The 27,676-nt window shown below is 43.6% G+C and overlaps 2 protein-coding genes across 6 annotated transcripts in view; one reads left to right on the top strand and one right to left on the bottom strand.

The window, feature by feature from the left end:
- Nucleotides 1–505: 505 nt before the first annotated feature.
- Nucleotides 506–24,705, top strand: HCFC1 (host cell factor C1). 3 transcript variants are annotated; one of them, XM_070741387.1, is made up of 26 exons: nt 506–807; nt 3,549–3,697; nt 3,781–3,941; nt 4,221–4,429; nt 4,613–4,697; nt 4,775–4,881; nt 5,046–5,225; nt 6,678–7,097; nt 8,075–8,235; nt 8,391–8,588; nt 9,325–9,552; nt 9,837–9,938; nt 10,120–10,339; nt 10,495–10,637; nt 10,721–10,859; nt 11,179–11,399; nt 13,528–15,391; nt 17,197–17,366; nt 18,122–18,656; nt 19,412–19,807; nt 20,343–20,461; nt 20,546–20,683; nt 20,809–20,994; nt 21,154–21,451; nt 22,525–22,588; nt 23,295–24,705. In XM_070741387.1, exons 1-26 carry the CDS (start codon nt 594–596, stop codon nt 23,332–23,334), a joined length of 6,747 nt encoding a protein of 2,248 aa, XP_070597488.1. In that variant the 5' UTR covers nt 506–593; the 3' UTR covers nt 23,335–24,705. The 3 variants fall into 3 exon arrangements, with proteins under 3 accessions (XP_070597488.1, XP_070597489.1, XP_070597486.1); XM_070741388.1 differs by having other exon boundaries at nt 9,322–9,552; nt 19,412–19,729; XM_070741385.1 differs by having other exon boundaries at nt 9,322–9,552.
- A 110-nt stretch (nt 24,706–24,815) lies between these two features.
- LOC139161794 (ras-related protein Rab-7a-like) overlaps nt 24,816–27,676 on the bottom strand; it is a 15,431-nt gene continuing 12,570 nt past the window's right edge. For 2 of the 3 annotated variants that reach the window (XM_070741392.1, XM_070741391.1), the window contains exon 6: nt 24,816–25,168. In XM_070741392.1, the coding sequence (XP_070597493.1) occupies nt 25,082–25,168 (87 nt within the window). In that variant the 3' untranslated portion in view covers nt 24,816–25,081. The remainder of the gene's footprint in view (nt 25,169–27,676) is intronic. The other variant, XM_070741393.1, reaches the window with a different exon arrangement.

The following is a 27,676-nucleotide window of genomic DNA, read 5'->3' as shown; positions in this document are numbered from 1 at the left end:
TATTGCAAGGGTGGGTGTCTGCTCCATAGAGATTTCTGTATTCCGGGCGGTGGGGGGGTGGGGGAGAGAAATACGGTAATCGAAACTCAATTGTCGGCGACGGAGCCTTAGAGGAGTTTCTCAGCCACGGGGTACATGCCTCTTAAGCTGTGACTGCCTCACGAAATAAAAAAGGGCCGCTACTTGTCCCGCCAAGAGTTTTTTTAGGGGGGGAGGGGAGGATTTTATTTTATTTTAACTTTTCTTTTTCCACAACTACTCTGAATTAGTTTGTTTGCAGCAAAACAGGGGACTGTGCCCCGCGGTGAGGGGGTGTCTCGGTGTAGTTAGAAGGACCGTGGGCGTCTTGCCTCAGTGGGGGAGGAGGACCGCTTGGCTCTTGTCCTCTGAAGAAAGTAAACCTGGTGTTGCTCTCACGAACAGTCTTACCTCGAAAGAGGTAGAAGTGCATGTGGCTTCGGGGCGACAGTGGGGGGACCCTTTTTTGAGGCATCGCTTGGGAAGCGATAAGCCCTTATAAACGACTCCCTGCTTTTCTTAGAGGACTGGTTGCTGGCAAAGGGAACCTTGTTGAGAGTGAGGAGGTGCTTTCTATGGCCTCTCCTGTTGTCCCTAGCGGGGGCTCCCCAACAGGTGGTGGGGCCGCTGCAGGGCTGCTGCAGCCCCGCTGGAAACGTGTGATTGGGTGGTCAGGCCCTGTGCCTCGGCCCCGACATGGACACAGAGCTGTGGCAATCAAAGAGCTGATTGTGGTCTTCGGAGGGGGCAATGAGGGCATCGTGGATGAGTTGCATGTCTATAATACAGGTAAGGGGGGGCTGAACGGGCAACAGTATTTAGGGTATTTGTAGGACCAGGGCATTACACCATTTGGGCAAAGATTGTCTATAATTGGTCCCAGAGTGATTTAGTTCTCCCATGAACATATGATCTCCAGTATCTCTTGTATAGAAAAAAAGTATCTGCAACTACTTTTGTACATTAGCAAGTTTCTATAAGACTTCATTACATTTGTTTAACTGCCTTCATTTTTTCAAAGTGATTGGAAACAAATGATAGAGGAGAAAACTAAAAGATGAAACTGGTAAAGTCTTGTTTCTCTTGAATTTTCTTCAGCCTTTTCAATGTGATAACTGACATGTGCCTTGGAGCAGCTTCCCTTAGATGAGGTCCAGCGCCTTGGCATTGGAGACTTTTTCCTAATTTACATGCTTGTGCTTGGCTTATGTACAAATTGATTTGTCTTTGCAGAAAGGACATAAAAGCAATGTTTTTTTTACACAGTGCCAATCAGACTAGCAGTAGCGTACCACAGGATTATTTTGTCAAAACCATAGAAGTTCAAATCATCAGTCCCACAACAATGTGGGAGGTGGAGGAATGAATAGTTGGCAAAAAGAGAAAGATCTCTGCCAGCTTGATAGCGGAGGAAAAAATCTAGAGAACTATTCATCAATGAAGCCCGTGACCCAATTTTGAACATAGCGCAGGGTGCTTTAAGGACACAAAGTTCTTGCGCTTCCATATTAACCTGGCGCTTTGTGAGTAGCCGTGCAACTTTGCTTGGCATTGTAATTTTATCTCTCCCGGTGTTAATACACTATTTTCCCTCATGGACTCTCAGATGCACTCATGTGATGAGATGGCGGGCAGTACTAGAAGGAGTTTTTCTTCCCCAAAGACTTGGCTCCTAAAATTTAACTTTTCAAATGCTACAGCTTTTAACTCTTTGTTGCCTGTTTCCCCCCTTTTGGCTTGGATGCATAAGAATGCAATTGAACTGGGCTGACAATAATGCTGTAGTAAGGAAGCAAATACTGTAACATTTCACCTTATAGCTAACCAAGAGGGGTCAATTTATCTTGAGTGCCAAGTTATTCATCTCCTGTAGTCACAATTCTGATTTGAAATTGCCTAAAATAATTCAGCATTCTGGGTTTATTTCTAGTGCCAATTGGAAAAGTTACATTCTACCACTGCAGATATATGCCACTCCTAGCCTTATATTTTTAACTAAAGGTTAGAGGTTTTTACAAATTGAGAAGAGGAGGTTTAAATAGATGGTCTCTAGACTGATGGTATTTATCTAGACTGTGTAGGATATATTCCAGGAGTCCACAGTTTGACAAAGTTAGCACAGTTTTTTCCAGAGAAAGAGGGTTGGTTGGTTGGTTGGTAAAGACAGGACTTGGCTTATCTGTCTCATTCTGACTTTCAGTCTCCGTAATATGCCACAGTAAGGTTAAGACATATACTTTGTCAGTAACGGAAATGGTAGAAGTACCCTTGCCAGTGTAAGATTGCAGAGGATAGCTACAAATGAAAATACTAGCTTTGAAAATTAAATGGGAGAGTTCAGGTTTTCACATTGTTAATGAACTTGTATGTCATCGAGACCTTATCATATTTTTAAACTATGGAACTTTTAAAATAGACATGAGCAAAGGCAAAATAAATTCAGGCTCATTGTATATTCTAGAAAAAAATTCAAATTCAAAAAGTTTTAAGAAAGTCAAAGCAGAAAAAATCTCTTTTAACAAAAGTATTCTTTTAATTTTTGTTTGATACTGGCATTTCCTTTTCCTGCATGAGTAAAAGTTTCCCTGTTGGAAAATGCATTCTTGAATTTAGTATCATACAGTATAGATTCTTTTGCTTTCTGCTTTTTGTATCTTTAGTGCTTTCATGCCACTGCTATGTTGCTGCAAATACAGTCTTTGAGTCAAACAATATGAACATATATCTTAGTAACTAACAAACCCCAAAAAAAATCTGAAGTAGAAGTGCTAGATCAGGAGGCCTGTCAAAAAACCCAGTAAGTGCCAGTGCAATGCTGGCTAAACAGAAGGCACTATAACTAGTTGTCCAAGAATAAATATGTGGAATGAAGTAGTATGTTGGCTGGCAAGCACATGCAGAAGGGAATATGCCTTCCTCCTTCACTTTTAGTGTCAGCCACAGCGTCTAGAGGTCCCTATGGAGTCCTCTTTCTATGTAACTAGAGCTGGACAGAAGTGGGTGGGTCTAAGCTTCCTGATTAGCAGCCGCCTCATCTCTCAACTCCTGATAGGTTGTTTCCTCTTGCCTGCTCATTGTAAACAGTTCCGCGCTCATGCCTCTTACTGCTATCTGCTGCATTAATCCAGACCGTTGTCCCAGAACAGGAAGGAGGTTTTCTTTTCTCTGACATCCTTTACTACCACAGGCTGCTTCCTGTATTTTATGCTCTCTCAATTTAGATTATAGTATCCCGAAAGACTGCCATTTTTTTTGCAGCATCTGTCATAAAGCAGAATTGTTAGTTGAGAGAGCAAATAAGAATACGATGGCAATCTCATTTTCAACACACACGCACAAAAGCTTCTGAAGTGAGTGTGTATAGTTCTGATTTTCGTAAGAGCTGCTTTATTTGATAGGGTATCAGTTAAGAGAGGAAGAGTGAAATCCCAGCTGTCCAGTCCTGACTTGCTTCGAGAATGTTGTCACATGAAGCTCTATTGTATTTGAATGTAAGCTGTCCTTCATATTTCTTCCCCTTTTTTCCCCAGCTACAAACCAGTGGTTCATCCCAGCTGTGCGTGGAGACATTCCACCTGGTTGTGCTGCATATGGCTTTGTTTGTGATGGAACTCGTCTCCTGGTATTTGGTGGAATGGTTGAATATGGCAAGTACAGCAATGATCTGTATGAATTGCAGGTGAGTGCTTGCCAACTTTGGTCTTTATCTTAATTTGCATTCCTTGCTTAGGTTAATAATAATTTGATCCTTTATTATTCTAGGCCAGTCGTTGGGAATGGAAGAGACTCAAGGCAAAGATGCCCAAGAATGGGCCCACACCCTGTCCACGCCTTGGCCATAGCTTCTCGTTGGTGGGCAACAAATGTTACCTTTTTGGGGGATTGGCCAATGACAGTGAAGATCCTAAGAATAACATTCCCAGGTACATTGACATTTTGTCAGTTTAGATCAGAAGAAAAAGGTTTTGTATAAGGTTGTAATGAGTCATGTTCCCTTTTGTTTTACCTTTTCTCCAGTTTTTAAGAAAATATCCCAAATTGTATCAAAAACAAATAGCAAAAACCAAAGAGAGTTACAATTAGCCGCCCCAAGTCTTCGGAGAGGGGCGGCATACAAATCTAATAAATTATTATTAATTAATTATTATTATAATTTCTTACCTGGTTTTCACATGTTCTCTCACTCTTTTTTTTTTTTACAGGTACCTAAATGACCTCTATAACTTGGAGTTGCGGCCAGGATCTGGTGTGGGGTCCTGGGACATTCCCATCACCTATGGGGTATTGCCTCCACCACGAGAATCCCACACTGCTGTGGTGTACACAGAAAAAGACAACAAAAAATCCAAACTGGTCATATACGGTGGCATGAGTGGTTGTCGTCTTGGCGATCTCTGGACACTTGATATCGGTAAAAGCAACGAAGTTGAGTGGGGACAGGTTGTAAACGGTTTTTTAGATAGAGCAGGTCCTAGGACACACCCATTTTAGTTCTATCCAAGCACTAGCCAGTTTGTATATGTACTGGGCCTTAGAAGATTGAGAGGCTGGACCTTTTGGAAATAATGACCTATGGTATGATTTCTTCCTCTAGATTCTTTGACGTGGAACAAGCCCAACCTGAGAGGGGTGGCTCCACTCCCCCGTAGTCTGCATTCAGCTACAACCATTGGGAACAAGTAAGTTCCACTCCTATCCTCACATCTTCCAGACTGATTGCTCACCCAAATTTTAATTTTCTTTCTTTCTTTGGCAGAATGTATGTATTTGGTGGCTGGGTGCCTCTTGTTATGGATGATGTCAAAGTGGCTACACATGAAAAGGAATGGAAATGCACAAATACTCTGGCCTGTCTCAACTTAGGTATGTGAGGATATAAAGACATACAAATCTAATACATCATTATTATTATTATTATTATTATTATTATTATTATTATTATTATATAAAGGTAGTGCCTCTTAACCTTAGTTACCCTGTATTCTACTAACAAGCCTGACCGTTTGTGCTTTTATCTATCAATGCAGACTCCATGGCTTGGGAGCCCATTCTGATGGATACACTGGAAGAGAATACTCCACGGGCACGGGCAGGGCATTGTGCCGTGGCCATTAATACCCGCTTGTACATCTGGAGTGGCCGTGACGGCTACCGTAAAGCCTGGAACAACCAGGTTTGCTGCAAGGATCTCTGGTATCTTGAGACTGGTAAGAAGGCTAGGTAGAAGTACTGCAGCAGGGATACTATCTACCCATTTATATATTATTCAGGCTTCTATGACGTCATAGTCTGTTAAGTGTCATGATAGGTTCATGCTGTTTGTTTAGATTCTCCTAATTTTATTTAGTAATTTTTTAAATTCTGCCTTTATTACTTTATAGTAACTCAAGGAGTGAAAATACCTAATACTCCTTCCTCTTCCTATTTTCCCCACAATAAAATCCGTTTGAGGTACGTTAGGATAAGATAGAGCAGTGTTGGCAAACTTTTGGCACTAAGTGCTGAAATGGGAGCGGGCGCAGGGAAGCGCCCCAAAACCGGAAGAGCAGGAAGGTCTGTACTTGTGATTTTTTTTTTTAATATGAGGATGTTGCTTTCATATTGGAATTTCTGATGACAACCGAGTATAGTGCATTGATCTGGATGCGTTTTCTACATTCTTTTAAAGAGAATTGTGTTGCTATAAGCCAAGATCCAAAATGTTTGGATCTATAGCCGTGATGGTGAACCTATGGCACACATGCCACAGGTGGCACGCAAAGCCCTCAGTGGGCACCATGCATGCTTCACTGTGCATTCTACAGCCAGCTGATATTCAGGTCTCTGAGTGCCTGTGCAAGGAGGTGCATGCAGGCGACATGAGTGCATGTGCGGGGATTTGCGCATGCATGGGAGCATGGGGGTTCACACACAAATGTGGGGGCCATGTGGAGGGGGTCGCGTGTGCATTGCATTATATGTGCGGGGACATGTGAGCTTTCGGCATGCAATGACAAAAAGATTAGCCATCACTGATCTGTAGCCTCACTGATTAAGTGCACTATGGATAATACCTGCGTTACATTGAATGTAACATCCTCATCCCACAAAAAGTAAGCAGGATGTCTAAATTAAAATGGGATCCAACAGTAGAACTAAACTAAACCCTGTTGAGATTGTATGAGTTTTATATCATGTTTCCCATAAGTAACTTTTAATTGTAGAATATTCCATAAGTATACCTTTCTTGGTTTTATGATGGGTTTCTTTTGGTGTGTGTGTATGTGTATGAAACCGTATAGCTGCAAATTTCTATCTGAAGCATTTTAGTAAGCAGAAGGAAAAGTTATTTTTCCTGATTTTAAAACACGTTTAGCCAAAGACATTTTATGGGAATTAAAGTGATGAGCAGTTAGAACCTCAAATGGTACTTTTATCATCCTGTCGAACAGAGTTTTTAAAAAAGATGTTTGGAGAGGAAAGAAGCAATGTTTTGGTGCTGTATTGTGTGACAGTATTTTCAGGAGGGGAAAAATAATACTCGTTAGCCTTTTAAGTGTGTGTTTAAAATGGTATGGAAAACTTGTTTTCTCTGGAATGTGGGAGTTTGTGCTCTTGTGACACATAACAGAGGGGCAATTTTCCTAATCCCATCTCCCCTTGTTCTCTTTTACCCACAGAGAAACCTCCACCCCCTTCACGGGTTCAGCTGGTTCGTGCCAACACCAACTCCTTGGAAGTGAGCTGGGGTTCTGTCCCAACTGCGGACACTTACTTGCTCCAACTGCAGAAATACGACATCCCAGCTGCCTCCTCGCCAGCCGCTAATCCTGTACCCTCAGTGCCTGTCAATCCCCCCAAGAGCCCTGCCCCTGCTGCTGCCGCACCTGTCCCTGCCGTGCAGCCTCTGGCACAAATGGGTATCACCCTGCTGCCACAAACCACAGCTGTCGCTGCGGCTACTGCTGCTGCCGCCGCTGCCGCCGCCGCTGCACCTGCCCCACCAACCACGACAACTATCCAGGTGCTTCCTACCGTGCCTACAAGCCCAATGCCAGGGCCTCCTCCAGCAGCTGCTGTTGCTACTCCTCGTCCACAGAGTAAGGGAGATGGGTTTTTTTTTCTAATTTTTCAGTCGAAATTTACTCCTTTCAAAAGCTGGGCTAATTGTATACAGCTCTTGAAGTCTTGAGTTTCCTTCTTAGCAGAAACCCTGCTTAGTAAGAGCTCCGCCTTCAATTTTCCAAAAGCCGGGAGGGGGGGAATCTGTTACAATGGCATTTTTTTTCCTTAATGTCAGTCTTCTGAAATTCTTTTTCTTAAGAATTATCTTAAAAGAATTGATTTCCTTTTAGCAGGGAACAAAATAAATAGAGTGGATTTGAACTCCCCTGAACACAGTGTACTTTCAGGTTCAAATATTTAACAAATATTCTTACAGTCCTTTATTTTTCTACTTGTGTGTTCCAAAAATTCAAAGCCACGCAGGCTGAGTGCTTTTTACATTTTTCCGTAAGAGGAAAAAGATGAGCTATCCTTATGATGCATTGTGTAATCTGCAAATTGTTTTGAATGGGAAAAGATTTTAAACTTAAATTATGATGTTTCAGCAATTCCAGAAGTGTTTCATGCTCATAGTGCTATGATTTGAATAGCTGTTTAGAATTTGGAGCATTTTGCTTACTATTGATGTTCTATCCTGCCAAGAGTGTGGATCAATTAAAAAAAATGTAGTTTCCAAATTAACTGCATTTTTCTAGGATAGCATTTTTGGAACCCCATAACTGGAATAGGTAGAAATTTATATTTTTGATGCTTTAGACATCACTTGCCATTTTGAGGCTCTATCAAGTCATAATGTGATTCTTAAAGCAACTGCCATTTTGGAAGGCTGGAAAAAAGATAGACTACTTGAATAATGAATAAATACACTGTTTATATGAAGTCCACAGTCCTTCTGAAACATTTTGGTACACACAACCCACTCCGAGTCTTCGGAGAGGGCCGGCATACAAATCTAATAAATAATAATGTGCATGTAGTCTTAAATTTTCACCTGCTTATTTTCTTTCTGAAGCTGTTCCAGCTGTGCTGAAGGTCACTGGCCCACAAGCTACCACAGGAGCACCACTGGTAACAGTGCGGTCAGCAGGACAAGCTGGGAAAGGCCCAGTGAATGTGACTTCTTTGCCAGCTGGGGTACGCATGGTGGTACCCGCACAAAGCGCTCAAGGGACGGTAAGTAAAGGCAGAAATGATGGGCACCTGTGCTGAAAGAAGGAATTCATCACATCTCTTCCTGTCCTGTCTGTCTATGTCACTAATACATTGCCATTGTTATTTACATGGAATCCTAGTGGTATTGACTCACTGAATTTTTCCTTTAAACTTAGGTAATTGGTAGCAGCTCCCAGATGAGTGGCATGGCAGCTCTGGCAGCTGCTGCTGCAGCCACTCAGAAAATTCCACCATCCTCAGCCCCCACTATGTTAAGCATGCCTGCTGGTACTACCATAGTTAAGACTGTTGCAGTGTCCCCAGGCACCACAACATTACCCACCACAGTTAAAGTGGCTTCTTCACCAGTCATGGTGAGTATCCTTAGTATGTTTCTTTGCTTTATTAAATTTATATGCCTCCCATCTCACTCTTAAAAGGGATTGGAACATGTTACAAAATCATAAACACAGAAAATAGTAACATTACAGATATTAAATACCAAAGATAAGAGGCAGAAAGGCAAAATAGGTATATGGGGGCAATCTCTTCCCAATCAAAACACCAACCACCTCCAATGATGAGCCTCTCCATGAAGACCTTGAGCTAAATTGGCAGAGTCAGATTTCAAACCCTTCCTGGGCACCAACACAGTGGGGACAGACCTCACCTTAAGCAGGGCCTCACCCTGCTATTTCCAAGGATGGGGGCCACAGCAGAAAAGGCTCTTTTTAGCTCACACATTGTGAGCTGAAACTGACCAATAGAGATTGTAGACTGTCCCTTCTGTCTGATCAAGTGGGATGGGTTGATCTCATTGAGGCAAGGCAGTCCCTCAGTTACCCTGACCTGCGTCATGAAACACTTCAAAGATGATAACCAAAACTTTGAATTGAACTCAGGAGTAATATTCCCATAGTATGAACGGCGGGTCCCCAGTTTTGTTGGAATTAGCACATGGCAAAAGGACTAAGGCAAGCACTGGATCCTAGATTTATATTTGTTAGACCATGCTCTATCTGTAATAAAAAGGTGTGAGAATTCATATTGTCTCCACAAATCCTTATAAAATGTTCTTTTTTAAAATACTGTTATTGTTTTAACAAGCAGGTGAGCAACCCAGCCACCCGCATGCTGAAGACAGCAGCTGCCCAGGTGGGCACCTCAGTCTCTTCATCCACCAGTAACACACCTACCCGGCCCATCATCACTGTGCACAAATCAGGCACTGTCACTGTAGCACAGCAGGCCCAGGTGATGACAACCGTAGTCGGTGGGGTAACGAAGACCATCACATTGGTGAAAAGTCCTATCTCCATGCCTGGAGGAAGTGCATTGGTAAGCATAATTCTTTTGATAGGGGTTTAAGAGGATGCTGGAAATGGAGGGTTTTTTTTCCTCCTGTCAACTTGTTTTTCATACAAGTGAACATTTTGAGTGAGCCCTCAGCTTTTTTATGTACTACTGAGCATATGCTCTCATTTAATTTAACAAGCTACTCACAAATGATTGCTGGATATTTTTCTGGTCAAATAATTGCTGAGTGAATTAGAGGAAGGGGACCATGTCCCTTTATATTAGAAGAGACTTAAAGCAAACTTTCTTTCTTTGTGGGGGAGCAGATTTCCAATTTGGGAAAAATGATGTCTGTTGTCCATACCAAACCAGTCCAGACGTCAGCTGTAACAGGCCAAGCATCAAGTCCTCTGACTCAGATAATCCAGGTAAGAACATACAATGGAGTCTATGCCATTTTTACCCCAATGGCCTATATGCCTCCTTTTCTTTGCCTGCCATTATTTCTCCCGCTAGTTTATTTTCTGTATGTGGAACGCAATAATATTTAGACTTCCTACATTATGCTGATTCTTGGTGTTTTCTTTCTCTCCCCCTCCCCCCTTTAAGACCAAAGGTCCTCTACCTGCTGGCACTATTCTGAAACTAGTGACTTCAGCGGATGGCAAGCCCACTACAATCATCACCAGCTCTCAGGCAGGTGGCACAGGTACTAAGCCTACCATCCTGGGCATCAGCAGTGTGTCACCCAACACAACAAAGCCTGGTACCACCACTATTATCAAGACCATCCCCATGTCAGCTATTATTACGCAAGCAGGTGCCACAGGTAAGAAATGGAATTTGATTTACCATAACAATTATCATCCTGCTTCAGTCTGTGGATCATTGGTTTGTGTAGCAACCAGTGAGATCACAGCATGGTGGTTGGGGATGGGGAGAGATAATATGTGTGTGTATTCAAATTCTGCTTTCTATTTTCAGGTGTTACTAGTAGTCCTGGGATTAAGTCTCCCATCACCATTATCACCACAAAAGTGATGACCGCTGGCACTGGTACACCTGCCAAGATCATTACAGCAGTACCCAAATTAACCACCAGTCATGGACAGCAAAGCGTAACACAGGTGAGCTAGATGACAGTTTGGGAGATGCTAGAAGCCCCATTCCAACTTCAGCAGTTTAATATGAAAAATGTGTGTTTTCATAGGTAGTGCTTAAGGGAGCACCTGGACAACCTGGCACAATCTTGCGAACTGTCCCTATGGGTGGAGTGCGACTCGTCACCCCTGTCACTGTGTCTGCAGTCAAGCCTACTGTTACCACTTTGGTAGTGAAAGGAACTACAGGTAAAGGCATTAAGCTGGAGGAAGAATTAATGCATTTAGTTTGTGTGAGTGCATTTGCTTTCCATAGTGCACCGTTGGGTAGATTGGCTGTTGGATACATTTTTGGGCCTCTGGACATCTTCACACGTCACAGGATCCCTTGTGTGCTGCAAAACTGGCCTGCTAACTGTGTATTTTTACCAGTCTTTAGATATATGGCCTAGAAACATGACCAGGAATTTCAGAGCCCCTGTTTCTATGTACTACGGTTTCTGGAATCAGCATGGATACCTCTTACAGAGTTTTCTCCATCTATGTTTTTTTCTTTGTATTTTTTAAGGAGTTACAACCTTAGGCACTGTAACAGGCACGGTCTCAACAAGCCTAGCTGGAACTGGGGCACACAATACTAACGCTTCCTTGGCTACACCTATTACCACCTTGGGGACCATTGCCACACTTTCCAGCCAGGTCATCAACCCAGCTGCCATCACTGTCTCAGCAGCACAGACAACCATGACAGCAGCAGGAGGCCTCACTACTCCCACTATCACTATGCAGGTATGGTTTTGGCCTGGTCAAAAATTGCACGTGATCTTTCCCAACAAAATGATGCTTTGCATGATGATAAACTTGCAATTTTGAAAGGTGGTGGTAGTTGTTGACACAGGTGGTTTCAAAGAATGATGTCTCTGTTGTATAAACATTTGATGCCTTATTGGTTATTAACTGAGGCTTTTCGTGTAATAGGGGTGGGTCTGATTGTAGTTAGAGAAAAGATGATGTATTTAGAGGGTTTCTAGAGAAAGAAAACTAATAGCTAGTAGAAACAAAATATGAAAAGCAGCTTCTTACATGCCTACAAATGATATGGGTCAGGGGTGGGTTAACTTACCGCTGGTTCACTTTCTCCCACACCGCATGGCTGTGCATGTACAGTGCTGAATTTTTTTTTTTAAAAATCCTCCCACCCCAAAAGCCAAAAACAAGATGGCGGCACATGCGCAGTGCCAGGGACCAGATTTCTATGCATATGTCTTTGGAGAAGGGCAGCATACAAATCTAATTATTAACAACAACAACAACAACAACAACAACAACAACAACAACAATAATAATAATAATAATAATAATAAAAATAGAAGAAAAAACAGCAAAAAATTCCCCCTCACCCCCCCCCCCAAAAATCCCCAAAAAGGTGGTCGTGTCCACGGACCAGCACAGACAAAACTGGTTCCTTGACGTCACCAGTGTTTTGCTACAGGTTCTACAGGTTCCTCCCAGTTCACTGCGAACTGGGAGGAACCCACCTCTTTTATGGGGTTGTGCAAAGGAAACATACTGTAAAAACGATGTAATTCAGGGATGTCAAACTCACGTCATCATGGCACTGTCATGTGACGTATTGGGACTTTTTTCCCCTTTTGCTAAACTGGGCGAGGCCAGCACGTGATGTATCTGGGCCACGAGTTTGACACCCCTGATGTAGTTGGAAGAGACTTTGTGTATGAGTATCTGAGCAATTGGATTTCCTCCCTCTGAGGTGTGTTTTCAGCTTTTAACTGTTATCCAGGATTTGATGTTCTTGATAATTCTGATAAGCATGATAATTCTGTGGATTGTTTGGAAAGGATAGGCAGCTGGTACCCTTCAGCTGCCTTGGATTTCAAATCCCATCACTCTGGCAAACGTGGCCTATGAGCATGGAATTGCAATTCTAGAGAGCCAGGCTGCTCGTCTTTACTATAAGATACCTCCCCTCCCATCTCCCCCTTCTTCTTCTTCTTTTTAGAATACAAAGTAGCAGTTCTGTTGTAATTCATAGATATCATGAGAATTGGGGGGGGGGACCCCCAATAGTTACCTTAGGTATCAACATGTATTGATTTGAAACGGGCAGCATGCATGTCATGAGCAGGGCTCTGTTGGGCAAGAATAGCAAGCATTTGAAACAGGTGAGAGTAAAGTCATGGATTTCTTTACAAGATCTTTATCATCTGTACAAGACCTCAAGATCTGTGTCTCCAATTACTTTATATCAGAGTATGTATTTTAATCTGCACCTTTAATCTTGTTGCAGACTTTTACAATCCTAGTGTATAAAACTCTGTTTCTCAGGGCAGATGTGAAGTTCTGCAATTCTCTGCAGTACAACTTAAGATTGCTTTCCTGGTCTAGTCGCATCTTTTACTACCTAATCAGTTCTGTAATATTCCTCATGCCCACTTGTTTCTTTTGCCCTACTTAGAAATGCATGTGTATATACATCACATACACAAATATACATCATACTGTAGCCCCTTTCAGAGTAAGCAATGTTATACAAAATGAAGAAAAAGAATGAGAACTAATGGGCAAAGAAATTAAAAATAGATTTTTAAAAATGAAATTGCAGAATTCTGCATTAGACTGCATCAGAATGAAAGCAATTGGGAGATATATTTTTAAATATTCCCCAGAGTATATTTCTTACATGTATAAATGCATTGGGTGGATATTTTGCAGAGGGTTATTAAATTAATATTTTATAAGTGCAAGGACTTTTTTTAAAAAATATGAAAGATATTTTGTAATGCCTGCAATCTGAAATACAGTATAGAATGCTTGTAAATCTTATGTATGATTTAGCTATGTTTCTTGACTAGAATTCTCTCTGCTAACCTATGTGTATTTGTTTCACTCCATCTAGCCTGTTTCTCAGCCTACTCAGGTCACCCTGATTACAACCCCCAGCGGTGTAGAGGCCCAGCCGGTGCATGATTTGCCTGTTTCTATCTTGGCCTCCCCCACCACAGAGCAGCCCACAGCCACAGTCACCATCGCTGAGCCGGGACAAGGAGATTCACAGCCAAACACTGTTACACTGGTGTGCTCCAACCCACCCTGTGAAACACATGATACTGGCACAACCAACACAGCTACAACCACAGTTGTGGGCACTTTGGGCGGGCCAGCTCAGTTACAGTTTGTGTGTGACGGGCAGGAGGGTGGTGGCCTTCAGGCTAATGGCCGAGTGGTGCGGATATGCTCCAATCCTCCTTGTGAGATGCATGAGACTGGTACCACCAACACAGCAACAACTGTTCTGAGTGTTGGGCAAAAGATATGTTCCAATCCACCTTGTGAAACTCATGAGACGGGCACCACCAATACTGCCACCATCTCCAAAACAGAAAGGGCACCCTCGGAACCACCATGTCATACTTTCCAGACCAGTGCCACTGGCACCACTATGACAGTAAAGCCCATCGTAGGTACAGGTCAGGTAGTGTGTTCCAATCCTCCCCGTGAAACCCACGAGACTGGCACTACAAATACTGCCACAACCACCACCTCAAACATGGACCAAGGACAACCTGATGACAGACAGAAGGAATTGAGTAACACTTCATGCCAAACAAAGCAGACGGGTAGCACCAGTACCACCATGACAACAAAAACAGATATTCCCACAGAGCATCCATGTGCAGTTCAAATTGTAAGCTTTGTGCCAGCTGCCAGCTCGCCTAGTGTTGCTTCTGGCGCTATCACAGAGCAAGGGAGTAAAAGACTACAAGCCCTGAAAAAAGGCCAGTGTGAATCCCATCATACTCATACCACCAATACTGCCACCACAGCTCGATCCCTTATGGGCAAAGGGCAGCCAGATGGCGAATGGGTGGGATCTGCCAACCCTCCGTGCCAAACACAGCAAACCAACTCTACTAACACCACCATGTCTGTCAAAGTTGATGTGCCAGTTCAGTCAAGTGCACCTTGCAAGACCCATAACACAGATAATAAGGCTACAAATCTTCAAGTGTGCTCTAATCCATCTTGTGAAACTCACGAAACAGGTACTACAAATACAGCTACCGTAACAACATCAAACCTGGGTGCTAACCAGCAGATATGTTCCAATCCACCTTGTGAGATTCATGAAACAGGCACCACCAACACAGCTACAACAGCGACTTCCAACATAGCCGTGGGACAGCGAGTATGCTCGAATCCACCCTGTGAGACTCATGAAACGGGCACCACCAACACAGCTACTACAGCAACTTCCAATGTAGCCATGGGACAGCGAGTGTGCTCGAATCCACCCTGTGAGACTCATGAAACGGGCACCACCAACACAGCTACTACAGCAACTTCCAACATAGCTGTGGGACAGCGAGTGTGCTCGAATCCACCTTGTGAGACTCATGAGACTGGTACTACGAACACAGCCACCACCACCACATCAAACCTGGGAGCTGGACAAAATGAAGGTGCCCAGCAACCGCAGCCCCCTGTTACTCCACCTTGTGAAACACAGCAAACCAATTCCACCAGCACCACAATGACACCCAGCATAGGAGGTGACAGTGCTCAGTCTTCCAGCTCAGCATCAGCACAATGTGACAACTCAGAACTGAGAAAAACTCCTGAGAGAGAATCGCCAGGGATTGCGGGATCTTTGCCTCAGAGCTCAACACCCAGAATATGCTCAAACCCTCCTTGTGAAACCCATGAAACAGGAACCACACATACTGCCACCACAGTTACTTCTTCTATGGGTGCCAACCAAGGTAAAAGAACACAAAGGGTATTAGAAACATATTTTCTTTTCTTATATAGGGATTTTCAGATTTCTCTAGGTAACCTCAGGGATTCCTCGGTACTCAGGATAATATAGAAAAATATTCTTTAAATAGCCCCTGTTCCTTAACAAGTGTGCACTTGGAAATGAACTGAATAATTTGGGATACACGGTTCATGAAATGTTTAGGAGGTTTAATTTGTGATCAGTGCCTTGTGTGGGCCCTGTGGAGAAATTTACAGAATCAGTTGCAGTGTACCTTGCTTTGTCTCAGACACACTGGGTCCTTAGCAAGCTGAGAAAGTGGAAATTCAAAGTAGTATCATATTGTATCACAAAAATATATAAGCTTTACTATGTTGTATCAGGGTTAATTTTTCTTCATCTATTGTACCTTTAGAATTTTTATACTTGTTTTAGAATCACTATAATCAAGCATAGCATATATTCAAAAGTTTAATAGCTTTATTATAATAGCTGCTTTGACACAATTATTTGGAGGGATAGATAAAACTAAATAGCAATAGCATTTAGACTGATACTGCTTCACAGTGCTTTACAGCCCTCTCTAAGCGGTTTACAGAGAGTAAGCGTATTGCCCCCAGCAATCTGGGTCCTCATTTTACTGTCCTTGGAAGGAGGGAAGGCTGAATGAACCTTGAGCTTGCTGAGATTCGATCTGCCAAACTGCTGATAGCTGGTGATCAGCAGAAGTAGTTTGCACCACTGCACCACCGAAGTATCTTGTATCTATTATCTGTGAAAATATTGTCCTCACTGTTATCAGTTATCCCATACAATGTACAATTGCTGAAAAATGGATAGCATTCTTTATTTCTCTCAGTGCCTATTCAAGCTAAAGCCCAGGATCTTCTATAGCGGTTTGTTACATGTATATTTCTCACTTAAAATTTTGTTCAAAATTTTCCCCCACCCCTCAATTTTAAGAAGGGTTCAAGAATCAGCCCTAGATTCTGTCCTCTGGTAACAACTTTCTACCTAAGGATGAAATGGGCAAACAATAAGAATATGCCACAAAATTCTTCACAAAACAACGAAGTACCATATTTTTCTCTCCGTAAGATGAACCTTGGTTTTGAGGAGGAAACAAAGAAAAAAATATGAATCTGGAGCGCTGCCTCACTGCATGTGGTGTGCCAAATATGGAGCCGCAGTTTAGTGAGGGCAGGATCCTGAGAGGACCATAGATAGGCGTCCTCTCATATGCTAGCTCTGCCTACTGACTCCTGCACTCTTAACGGGGTTCAGACTTCTGCAGCATTGCGACCCAGCAATGATATTCGTTCCATAAGATGCACAGACATTTTCACCCATTTTGGGGGTGAGGAAATTTCTGTCTTATGGAGCAAAAAATACGGTAGTTTATTTTAAGGTTAAAACGAACAGTCTGTCTCGTGATGTTGATTTAAATATTTTGCAGGCAGGTTTCAAAAATATCATTATTTCTGCTTATCTAACTTTAAGTTTGCTAAAGAACTAAGGGTTTTTTTTTGTTTTAGATAGCCACTTTTCCCAGTCAGATAATTCTATTTTGTAACCCTAGGATGAGTTACATTTAGGAAGTTGAGCTTCAAGTCCCCTTTTCTAAATATTGAAGCACTCATGGAATGAAACAGCAAAGTTGGGGTGGATTCCAAAATATGGAGCATTTTGTTTTAAGTTTTGAACTTTTAAAACAACTGATGTTCCAAATCCTGAAAATCCAATGGATTCTCACAACCAAAAACCTCTTTTATCTTCGTCTTTGGTTTGTAATCTGTTTTCTTTCTGCAGATCAGCCACCTGCTACCAATGGGCAACAAGGGGAACCTGAAATACCTGTGACTGAGAGTCCAGCTGCCAGCAGTCCCAGTTCTGCTGTGGTGACCACCGTTTCCTCCACTCAAATCAGAGCTGTCACTACTGTCACCCAGTCCACACCAGCACCAGGGCCTTCTGTACCGGTGAGAATCAGAGGAGGAACTGAATCTTGTGTCCTGTTTTCTTTGGTCCATTCCAGACAAGAATTAAGATTCCCTAGATGATTATATTGCATTCTTTCAAGGGATAGAGTTATCCCTGGCAGCGTTTCCTAAGTTTAAGTCATCTGAATCTCTGGGAAAATAAGATGTTGGCACTTTGCTACTCATTTGGCAGATGCAAAACTATCACATTAATCTGAATATTTCTGCTTCAAATTTAATTTGTCCTTGCGCCCCTCCCTCCCCTAATCAATTTTTCTAATCTTGGATTTGTCTACATGCCTGATAAGCAGTGTTAAGTCTTCCAGTTTCTAATTTTTGGCTCCTTTTAGTCCAAATATGTTATGTAGATATATTACTGAATATAAATATTGCTGTTTCCACAAATATGTGTGCACATAAACATCTCCCAAATTCAGTTAAGCTTGGGCTCATTGTAATAACCCTTACAAAAATATATCTCTGAGAATCCTCAAAGAAGAAAAAGCATTCCTTGGGGGGGAAGGATAACAGCAAAGAAAAAGAGCAGAATCCGGTAGGAGAGGTATTAACCACAACAGTGAAGTGATTTAAGGAGTGGTGATACTGGGTGGCTTCGAGACATCTGGTTTAACTGGGCCTTCAACCTGATCCCGTGGAGATGCTTCTAGGTTCTAGTGTTTGTATATAGCGTTCGTGGCAGACTCAATGCTGCCTGATCCACAATTACACCTTTCTATCCATCCTTTCTTTTGCAGAACATCTCCTCGCTCACTGATGTCCCTGCAGAGGAGGCAGTCCCCCCTGTTAAGACTCCTGAAGCCACCAGCACAGATTCCCTTCCGACACCCTCTGAACCACTGCAGCCCTCCATGGAGATGCAGACAGCAGCTGCAACCCCTGAGCCTCAGGGTCAAGCACAGGTTGCCTCAACCAGCACACCACCAACCGAAGGTCCTCTGACTGAAACTGCTCCCCATCCAGAACTTGCCCCTCCTACAGAGACGCCACCCACACCAGCTGCCCCCACCCAAGAGTCTGTGGCTATGGTGGTGCTGCCCCAGGCCACTCCTGCAGTTCCACCATCCTCAGAGGTGGAGCAGTTAGCGTTGCCTCAGGAACTGATGGCGGAGAGCCAGGCAGGCACCACCACACTCATGGTGACAGGGTTGACTCCAGAGGAACTGGCCGTAACAGCTGCTGCAGAGGCTGCTGCCCAAGCCGCTGCCACTGAAGAGGCACAAGCCCTGGCCATCCAGGCAGTCTTGCAAGCAGCACAGCAGGCTGTAATGGGTGAGTACTTGTGACCCTCCGTTTTCCCCTCTGGAATCTTCTCCACTCACCACATGAGCCAGCCAGGTCTGTCCTTACGAATTTTCTTGGGACTTCGGTAAACATTTAGCCCGTAAGAGTCTTTTGGCTTTCCTGGCCCACATTCAGCAAGGAGAAATTACCTTGGGCCACCTATAAAATATATAATTTATATCATAATATAATATAAATTGTATATATAAATAGTCATTTTTTACATTAAAAAATGATTATATTTATAATCATATGTAGGAATCTCTACAGAAAGAAAATAAAAAATAATTTATTGATTTTGTGTGTGTGTGTACAAGGCAGAGGCTGCAGGTTCAAATCCCAGTGAGGGTATGGCTAGCTGATGAGAGGAAACAACCTTGAAATAGATCTATATTAGCCTCCCTTTGTTTTCAATTCAGCAAAAATATGTTACATATATACATACATACATACATATTTGTTTTCGTAGATTTTCATGGGTACAGGTATGACGGTCTTGGTATATTCGGGTTTCTTCCTGTATAGGATTTAGAAATTTGTGGCGACGTCAAAACGTCGCCAGAAATTTCTAAATCCTACAGGGGAAGAAACCCGAATATACCAAGACCGTCATAAACACACACACACACACACACACATATATATATATATTCTGTAGAGTTGCATTATTTATTAGTTGTCCAGAGCTGCCTATAGGCTGTGGGTTGGACATTCCTGATTTAGTTCATTTCTTTCCTGAACAGGTCCTGGAGAAGCCATGGATACCTCAGAGGCAGCAGCCACGCAGGCTGAACTAGGCCACCTGAGTTCAGAGGGCCCTGAAGGACAGGCCACTGCCATCCCGATCGTGCTTACTCAGCAAGACTTGGCAGCCCTGGTGCAGCAGCAGCAACAGCAGCTTCAGGAGGCTCAGGCGGCAGCAGTGGCAGCTGCCGTTCAGCAGCAGCAGCAACACCACCACCACCACCAGCAGCAGCAGCACCCGCCCCCTCAGCACCAGCTGCCTGCCCACTTGCCTACAGAAGCCCTGGCTCCTGCTGATAGCCTCAACGATCCTGCCAGTGAGAGCAATGGCCTCAATGAGTTGGCTAGTGCAGTGACCAGCACGGTTGGGCTCTTACCTCCCACTCCCACGGAGAGTAAGTGAGGCAAAGATGACTGTCATTTTATTTTGCAGTGGCCTTTAAAAGCTTGTTTCCACTTGTAAACAAGAGGTGCCACGGCTCAGTGATAAGATGGTTCCTTACTATGGTGCTTTTCAGCCAATAGTGAAAGAGAGGGTCTCCTGCTCTCTTGCTTGAGATGAGTGAGCAAAGCTGTATTGCAGGGCTGTCCAATTCCCAGCCTATGGGCCGGATGCATCACGCAGCGGCCACGCCCAGCGAAGGGAAAAATAGTTCTGATATGTCGTGATGACACTGTGGCAGTGTAGACACCCCTGCTGTATTGGGTGTTCCTGGTGGATAAGCACAATTGTTCGATCATGGGATAATTTTATGCTCCCGTCCTGTCAAGGCATTTATCACCCTTGGGAATTCTGCCTAAGGTGGGCCTTTTAGTTAAATCAGGACTTGGTTCTGTTGCCTGTATTTCCTTTCCAGTTTTAGATATGGATCAACGTCTTTGGGGATCAGGGATCTCGTGGAAGTTACTGAAATTCTTTCCCTCATCCAGGTCTTGCTCCTTCAAATACTTTTGTGGCCCCACAGCCTGTGGTAGTAGCCAGCCCAGCAAAATTGCAGGCAGCAGCTGCCCTGACAGAAGTTGCTAATGGAATTGAACCAGCTCCAGTGGTAAGAGAAAAATATTGGTAGGAATTTAAAGAATGAGTTTACAAGTTTTCCAAAGTTCACCTCGAATTATCCATTCTTTGCTAGAAACCAGAGCCTCCCGCACAGCCTCCAAAAGTGGTTGTGAAGAAGGAAAATCAGTGGTTTGATGTGGGTATTGTCAAGGCAACCAACATGGTGGTGACACATTACTTCCTGCCGCCTGATGATGCACCTGCTACAGATGTGAGTGACAAGAATGTACTATAATAACCTTATCCAAATTTTTGCTGCTACATATCTTCCTATAAATTCCCATAATGTCAAGATAATTGTGATGTCTTATTCCCACGCTCTCCTGTCCTCTGCAGGATGATTCAGGAACAACTCCTGATTATTCTCAATTCAAGAAGCAGGAGCTACAGCCTGGCACTGCTTACAAATTCCGAGTAGCAGGTATTAATGCCTGCGGACGAGGCCCTTTCAGTGAAATCTCAGCATTCAAGACCTGTCTGCCTGGCTTTCCTGGAGCACCTTGTGCCATTAAGATCAGTAAAGTGAGAGCTTTTTCTGTTTTTAAAAGTCCTGTTAATTCACCTCCCTCTTTGGGTTGGGGTAATTGGATAATGTTTGTTGCATGTGTTGTCTCTCACTCTTCCTGCAATGCATTTTGGCTGTCGTGGTGTTCAAGCTTTTTTTGTGTGTTTCTAACACAGAGTCCAGACGGGGCCCACTTGACTTGGGAACCACCTTCAGTCACCTCTGGAAAAATCACAGAATATTCGGTGTACCTGGCCATCCAGAGTCCCCAGGCGGGTGAACCTAAGAGTGCAGCACCTGCCCAACTGGCCTTCATGCGGGTTTACTGTGGGCCCAGTCCTTCGTGCCTGGTCCAGTCAGCTAGTCTCTCCAATGCCCATATAGACTACACCACAAAGCCTGCCATTATTTTCCGCATTGCTGCCCGCAATGAGAAAGGCTATGGTCCTGCCACACAAGTGCGGTGGCTTCAAGGTGAGTGGCGACTGTGATGGGACATTGGGGGGAGGAATGTAGCTGCAGGCCACATGGAGTGGGGAGACAGGTCCTTTAAATTAAACCTGTCAACAAGATGAGGAGCTGCTGCCAGGTCTCAGACTCTTGTAAATATCTGCACACCATCCACTTTCCCATCTTGAGCCTCAGTTTGCAAATTTATTTATTTATTTATTAGATTTGTATGCCGCCCCTCTCCATAGACTCGGGGCGGCTCACAACATACAATAAAACAATTCACAACAAATCTAATAAATTTTTTTTTTTAAAAAACCATTATTAAACCAGACATACACAGAGACATACCATACATAAATTGTATAGGCCCGGGGGAGGAGGGAATGCCTCAATTCCCCCATGCCTGACGGCAGAGGTGAGTTTTAAGGAGTTTACGGAAGGCAAGAAGGGTGGGGGCAGTTCTAATCTCCGGGGGAAGCTGGTTCCAGAGAGTCGGGGCCGCCACAGAGAAGGCTTTTCCACTGGGACCCGCCAGACGACATTGTTTAGTCGACGGGACCCGGAGAAGGCCAAATGAAGAAAATCTGCCATGTTGCCTCTTAGATGCAGGCTGGATCTTTATGTTAATATTTCTGTTGTGTGTGTGTGTGGGGGGGTATAGATAAGTAGGAAGGTCTCATTCAGAGTTCTAGAATATTATTTTACTGAATTTAATCAATAATTGATTAAATTGACAGATATTTCTACCAATTCCTAATGGGAATGTTTCAAGTTTGAGTATGTAAATCTCACCATCTAGAGTGACAATGTATTTTCAGCCCCAGCTGCAGTATAAATCGCTTGGGAAGATAGGTTTAACGAGTTCAGTGGTAGAGACATGCTCAACAAGCCAAATTCTAACAGTATGACTCAATATCAAAATAAAATCACCCTTTTTTTTCACCTGTCAGCATTCAATTGCATTTTATTCCTAGTTTTATCCCTGTTGGATATCATGATTTATGAACAAGTACACATTCCTATAATTATTCAATTTGATTCAAGCCATGTTTCATCTTTGCCTTCAGTGTGTGCAATCACTTTTGTCTTTACAGAATCCAATAAAGATGGATCTATGACAAAGCCAACCAACAAGCGGCCGCTTTCATCTTCTGATTTGTGAGTATTGATTGGTGTATCAAGCAGTTATTTCAGCCTTCGTGTTTCCTTTGTAGAGTTGTGGTGGGTTATGGAAGGAAATCTACATATATGCCCAGTCATTTTGGGAGAAAAATGCCTCACAAATTTTCTTTTTGTGTTTATTGAAATATCTTGGGTCAGCCCTAGATTGAATAAAGAGTTATGTTACTAGTTGTCTATGCAGGGTGGAAGAGGGACCTCTAGCCAGAATACAATTTCTCCTATAAGCAGCCTAGCAAATCAAGGAGGCTGCAGCAAAAGCTTTACAGGAATATTGCTAAAGTTACAACAGTGGCACTCAACTGTTTGGAGCCAAAAGGCAGTTTGGTGCAGTATTTAAGGTATACTAGTTTAGAAACTGAAGACTGAGTTCTGGGCCACCTTTATGCATGAAAGCTGGCTGAATGACTTTGGGCTAGTCTGTCACTCATCCCAGACCATCTCACAAGGTGGTTATTGTGGATAAAATAGGAGGAGGAAGGAACATTATGTATATTAGCCACTTTGAGTTGTATATAAAAAAGGTGGGATGGAGGTTAAGAAGTTGGTTGCTTGCTGGTACTGATGGGAGTGGACAATTCCAGGGAATGAAAATCTGAATGTTGTCAGTGCTCTGGTCAAGAAGAGCATTGTATTCATGGCCAAGCAGAAGTTGGACCTTAATTGTTCTTGTTTCCTCTTCCAGGAAAAGTGCTCCAAAGAAGCCCAAAGCAGATGGGCAGTGAAGGGAGTCACCAGCCGTCCCCTCTTCCTGCCTGCTTCACAGCCTCTGCCTGAACTCCCCCAGCCAGCCAGTCACCCCGTGTATGGAGGAAGATGGAACTGCCGAAAGCACATTTCATACACTATGGGATGAACTGTTGGGGTGGGGTAGGGAGAAGAGATGCTGAGGCTCATGTGAGGGAGCCCCAAGCAGGGCCATCACTGTGCCATACCCCATCTAGGAAGGGGGAAGAAGGAATGGGATTCCTCCCTCACCCTCTGCTTACTGCCCCAATAACATGGACATGGAATTGTTTTGGGTGGGCTTGAGGGAAAACTTGTTATGGGGGGGAGGGGGGCTGTTGGGTTTTTTTACAAGTTGCAGTTACAGGAATGAAGTTCTTTTGTATTCCCCTGAATCCTGTGTGTTGGGGGAGGAGTCTTGATCTCCCTGCCTCCAGTTCTTGCCTCTGTACAGACCCTCTTCCTCAGTTTAGTTTTTAGTGTCTGCGTTTGGTAATGGAGAGAAGTCCCTGCTAGTGGGGATTGAGAAGATGTGACATGGTTGGCCACAGATGCAGCTACTTTGAACATTGGAGGGAAGGGGCTCATGCTACAGCAGCTGTTCTAATGCTCAGCGCAGGGTGTTTGTGGCTTGAATCCACCCCCTTTTCCCCCCCTGTACATGGAACAGCTCCTCCTTAGCAGCACAAGCCAGGTTTGTTTTCTCTTTGCTCTTCCTGCCTCTAGGCCACAAGGTGGCATGCTGTAGGCAGATGTCTTGCCATTCCTCTCCATTGTTTTGTATAAAACTTTTTTAAGGAAAAAATGATTTGGAAGGGAGAATGTAGCTGATCCACCAGAGGCTTTTAGGTCAGAGCAAGGACAGGGGTGGGGGCGATATTCTTGATGGTTGACATACAACTCTCCACTGTATGGGGTAGGAGTTTCGGTTTCTCTCTATAGAGGAAATATGTGCCCCCTCCCCTCTTTCCCCCATTGGTTGTCTTGGGACATTCCACATAGGGGAGGGTGGGGAAAGCAACAGGGCTTACTCTGTAGAGTTTGGAATAGCCTCCCCCCACGCGCACCGTTTGCTGTGTTGAGATTGGTAGACAAACTAGCCCTCAGAAAACACCCCCATGAGCAAAACTCTCCCCTTGCTCTGTGCCCTGGTCTTTTGTATTATAGTACATTTCGCTGTGTCCCACTTTCCTGTTCAGTCCTTAAGATTCCTTCTGTCCTTCCTATATTTGACCCAATTTATTTTCCACTGAGACAGGAAAAGCCCTCATAGGAGTTTACCCTGGCTATCCACCCTGACCTCCCCTAGTGCTGCGTATCTGTCGTTTTTGTGCTATTTTGAACAATTAAAGACTTTTTTTTGGAAACAAGACTTGATGTTTGGAAAAAGAGCTCTTTCCCTCACCATCTCCCTTCAAGGTCTTTGTCGTCAAGTTTCCTATAGCCTTTTCTCTTTAAGAAAGTACTAGATAATGGCAGCTTTCTGTCACCGGAAAGTATCAGATTGAAATTTATTTCAATATATTTGGATGAAAACTATCCAACATCCAATCTAGGTCCTTCAATTATAAGGCACTCCCTTCCAGAAGATCACAAATCTTAACACGGGATCCAGCTACCAAAGTGGCAGGTTGCAGGGTTGGCAGACTTGTTACTGCACTGTGGGGTAACTTTCTGTTCTCATTCGTTGCATCATGTCAAAGATCTGCAGTGAAAAATAAATCTTCCCATCTGCATTTGGGCTCATCAGCAGCCACACCTTTGGTGTGTCCCTTCTGACGGCTTGGTCTCCAGATGAACAGAGTTGAGCTGTGGCTCCTCAGATACCCTGCGCTGAAATGAAACAGAAGGTGATGAGCACAAGTGAGAAGAGGTCTGATATGGAGCTCTGCCTTGATGTAGAAATTGCTTCTTGTCACAAAGCATGTAGTCTTAAAAGCATTGATAGTATCTCTTGTGGCTGGAAGCAATTTCTTATATAAAAGTATATTTGTTTTCAGCCTAAAGAGGTGTTCTTGCTGTCTTTAGCGGTTTCACTTAATAATTTTGCTAGTATATATAACAGTACAGTGATACCTTGTCTTACAAACTTAATTGGTTCCAGGAGGAGGTTCGTAAGGTGAAAAGTTCGTAAGACGAAACAATGTTTCCCATAGGAAACAATGGAAAACTGATTAATGCGTGCAAGGGCCCCCCCCCCAAAAAAATCGCAAAAACAGCGCTCTGCTGGGCGGTGGCGCCCGGCTGTCACCTGAAACAGCAGGGCGCTTCTTGGCGTTCTCCTGAAAGCTGAACCCGGAAGTTCAGCAAAAGTTCAGGTGACCGCTGAGAAGTGCAGCCGCCCGGCTGTCACCTTCCCAGAAGAGCCGTGGAGCTGTCGGCCGGTCAGGAGGCTCAAACGGAGGTGGGGAATCCCAATAGGGAATTCCAAGGGTGGAGCTTTGATGTCACAGAGACATCCTTCCTGGAGTCCACGTTTCGGCCGGCCAGGAAGGACATCTCTGTGACGTCAAATCTCCGCTCTTGGAATTCCCTATTGGGATTCCCTACCTCCGTTTGAGCCTCCCGACTGGCCGACAGCTCCACGGCTCCGAACTTCCAGGTTCGGCGGTCGCGGCGGCGGGTTCGTAATGTGAAAAAAGTTCGTAAGAAGAGGCAAAAAAATTCCGAATCCTGGGTTCGTAGCTCGAAAAGTTTTTATGACGGGTTCGTATCACGAGGTACTACTGTATATAAACTAGGTGTGTGTGTATGTGTATGGTTACATATTTTTGCTGATAAGTGAAAAGGAAGGAAGCCTGTTGTAGATCTATTTCAACCTTGTTAGGTATCATCAGACAGACATAACCTATTTCGACAGGGAAAAACCCAACCATACATGTATGTATGTGTGTGTGTGTGTATATGGGTATATCGGTGTTTGGACAGAAAAAACATAACACTCTTCTCTGGTACAAATCTCAGTGAGGGTATGGCTAGCTGATGAGGCCAGAACAAGGCCAAAATAGATTTATCCTAGTCTCCCTTAATTTTCAAATTCAGCAGAAACATGCAACATATACAATGATACCTTGTCTTACAAACTTAATTGGTTCCAGGACAAGGTTCGTAAGGTGAAATGTTCGTAAGACGAAACAATGTTTCCCATAGGAATCAATGGAAAAGCGATTAATGAGTGCAAGCCCAAAATCCACCCCTTTTGCCAGCCAAAGCACCCATTTTTGCGCTGCTGGGATTCCCCTGAGGCTCCCCTCCATGGGAAACCCCACCTGCGGACTTCCACATTTTTGCGATACTGCAGGGGAATCCCAGCATCGAAAAAACAGGTGCTTCGCTGGCAACAGAAGTCCGGAGGTGGGGTTTCCAAGTGAGGGAAGTCTCAGTGAAAATGCAGCATCGCAAAAACACTGAAGTCTGGAGGTGGGGTTTTCCATGGAGGGGAGCCTCAGGGGAATCCCAGCAGTGCAAAAATGGGCGCTTTGCTGGCAACAGAAGGTCCGGAGGTGGGGTTTCCCAACGAGGGGAGCCTTCGCCTGGCAACGAAACTCTGGAGGCGGGGCATCCCAGTAGCAGCGGCCGCGGGTTTGTAAGGTGAAAATAGTTCAGAAGAGGCAAAAAAATCTTAAACCCCGGGTTCGTATCTCGAAAAGTTTGTATGACGAGTTCGTAAGACGAGGTATCACTATATATATAATACATATACACACACGTATACATACACTGCTCAAAAAAATAAAGGGAACACTTAAACAACACAATATAACTCCCAAGCAAATCAAACTTCTGTGAAATCAAACTGTCCACTTAGGAAGCAACACTGATTGACAATCAATTTCACCTGCTGTTGTGCACATTCAACTTTGTACAGAACAAAGTTATTCAATGAGAATATTTCATTCATTCAGATCTAGGATGTGTTATTTGAGTGTTCCCTTTATTTTTTTGAGCAGTATACATCAGTATACCTGTTGGCTGGAGGCAACCTCTTTTATTTATTTATTTATTAGATTTGTATGCTGCCCCTCTCCAGAGACTCAGAGCGGCTCACAACAAAAACAACAATGTGACAAATCCAATATATCCAAGACATCTAAAAACCCATTATTAAAACCATGCAACAGAATCATACCATACATAAACAATATAAGCCATGGGGTATTTTAATTTTCCCATGCCTGACGACATAGGTGGGTCTTCAATAGCTTACTTAGCATATTTTCTTTCAGCCTAAAGAGGCATTCTTACTGCCTTTAGCTGTTTCACTTATTAATTTTGCTAGTATATTTTGATGGCACACTATTGGGTTATCCAGGCGTTATAAAAAGGAATAGCCATGCTTTT

The sequence above is a fragment of the Erythrolamprus reginae genome, chromosome 2, assembly GCF_031021105.1.
Source record: "Erythrolamprus reginae isolate rEryReg1 chromosome 2, rEryReg1.hap1, whole genome shotgun sequence".
In the NCBI taxonomy this organism is placed as follows: Eukaryota; Metazoa; Chordata; class Lepidosauria; order Squamata; family Dipsadidae; genus Erythrolamprus; species Erythrolamprus reginae.
This window is presented reverse-complemented; position numbering and strand designations above follow the sequence as displayed.

Bases quoted from the DNA above. Each gene is read 5' to 3' on its own strand.
- HCFC1 (XM_070741385.1), top strand. From the start codon at position 594: ATGGCCTCTCCTGTTGTCCCTAGCGGGGGCTCCCCAACAGGTGGTGGG. The intron at 3,942-4,220 runs GTACATTGACAT...TTTTTTTTACAG, and splicing joins CCTAAGAATAACATTCCCAG to GTACCTAAATGACCTCTATA. The intron at 7,098-8,074 runs GTAAGGGAGATG...TTCTTTCTGAAG, and splicing joins TGCTACTCCTCGTCCACAGA to CTGTTCCAGCTGTGCTGAAG.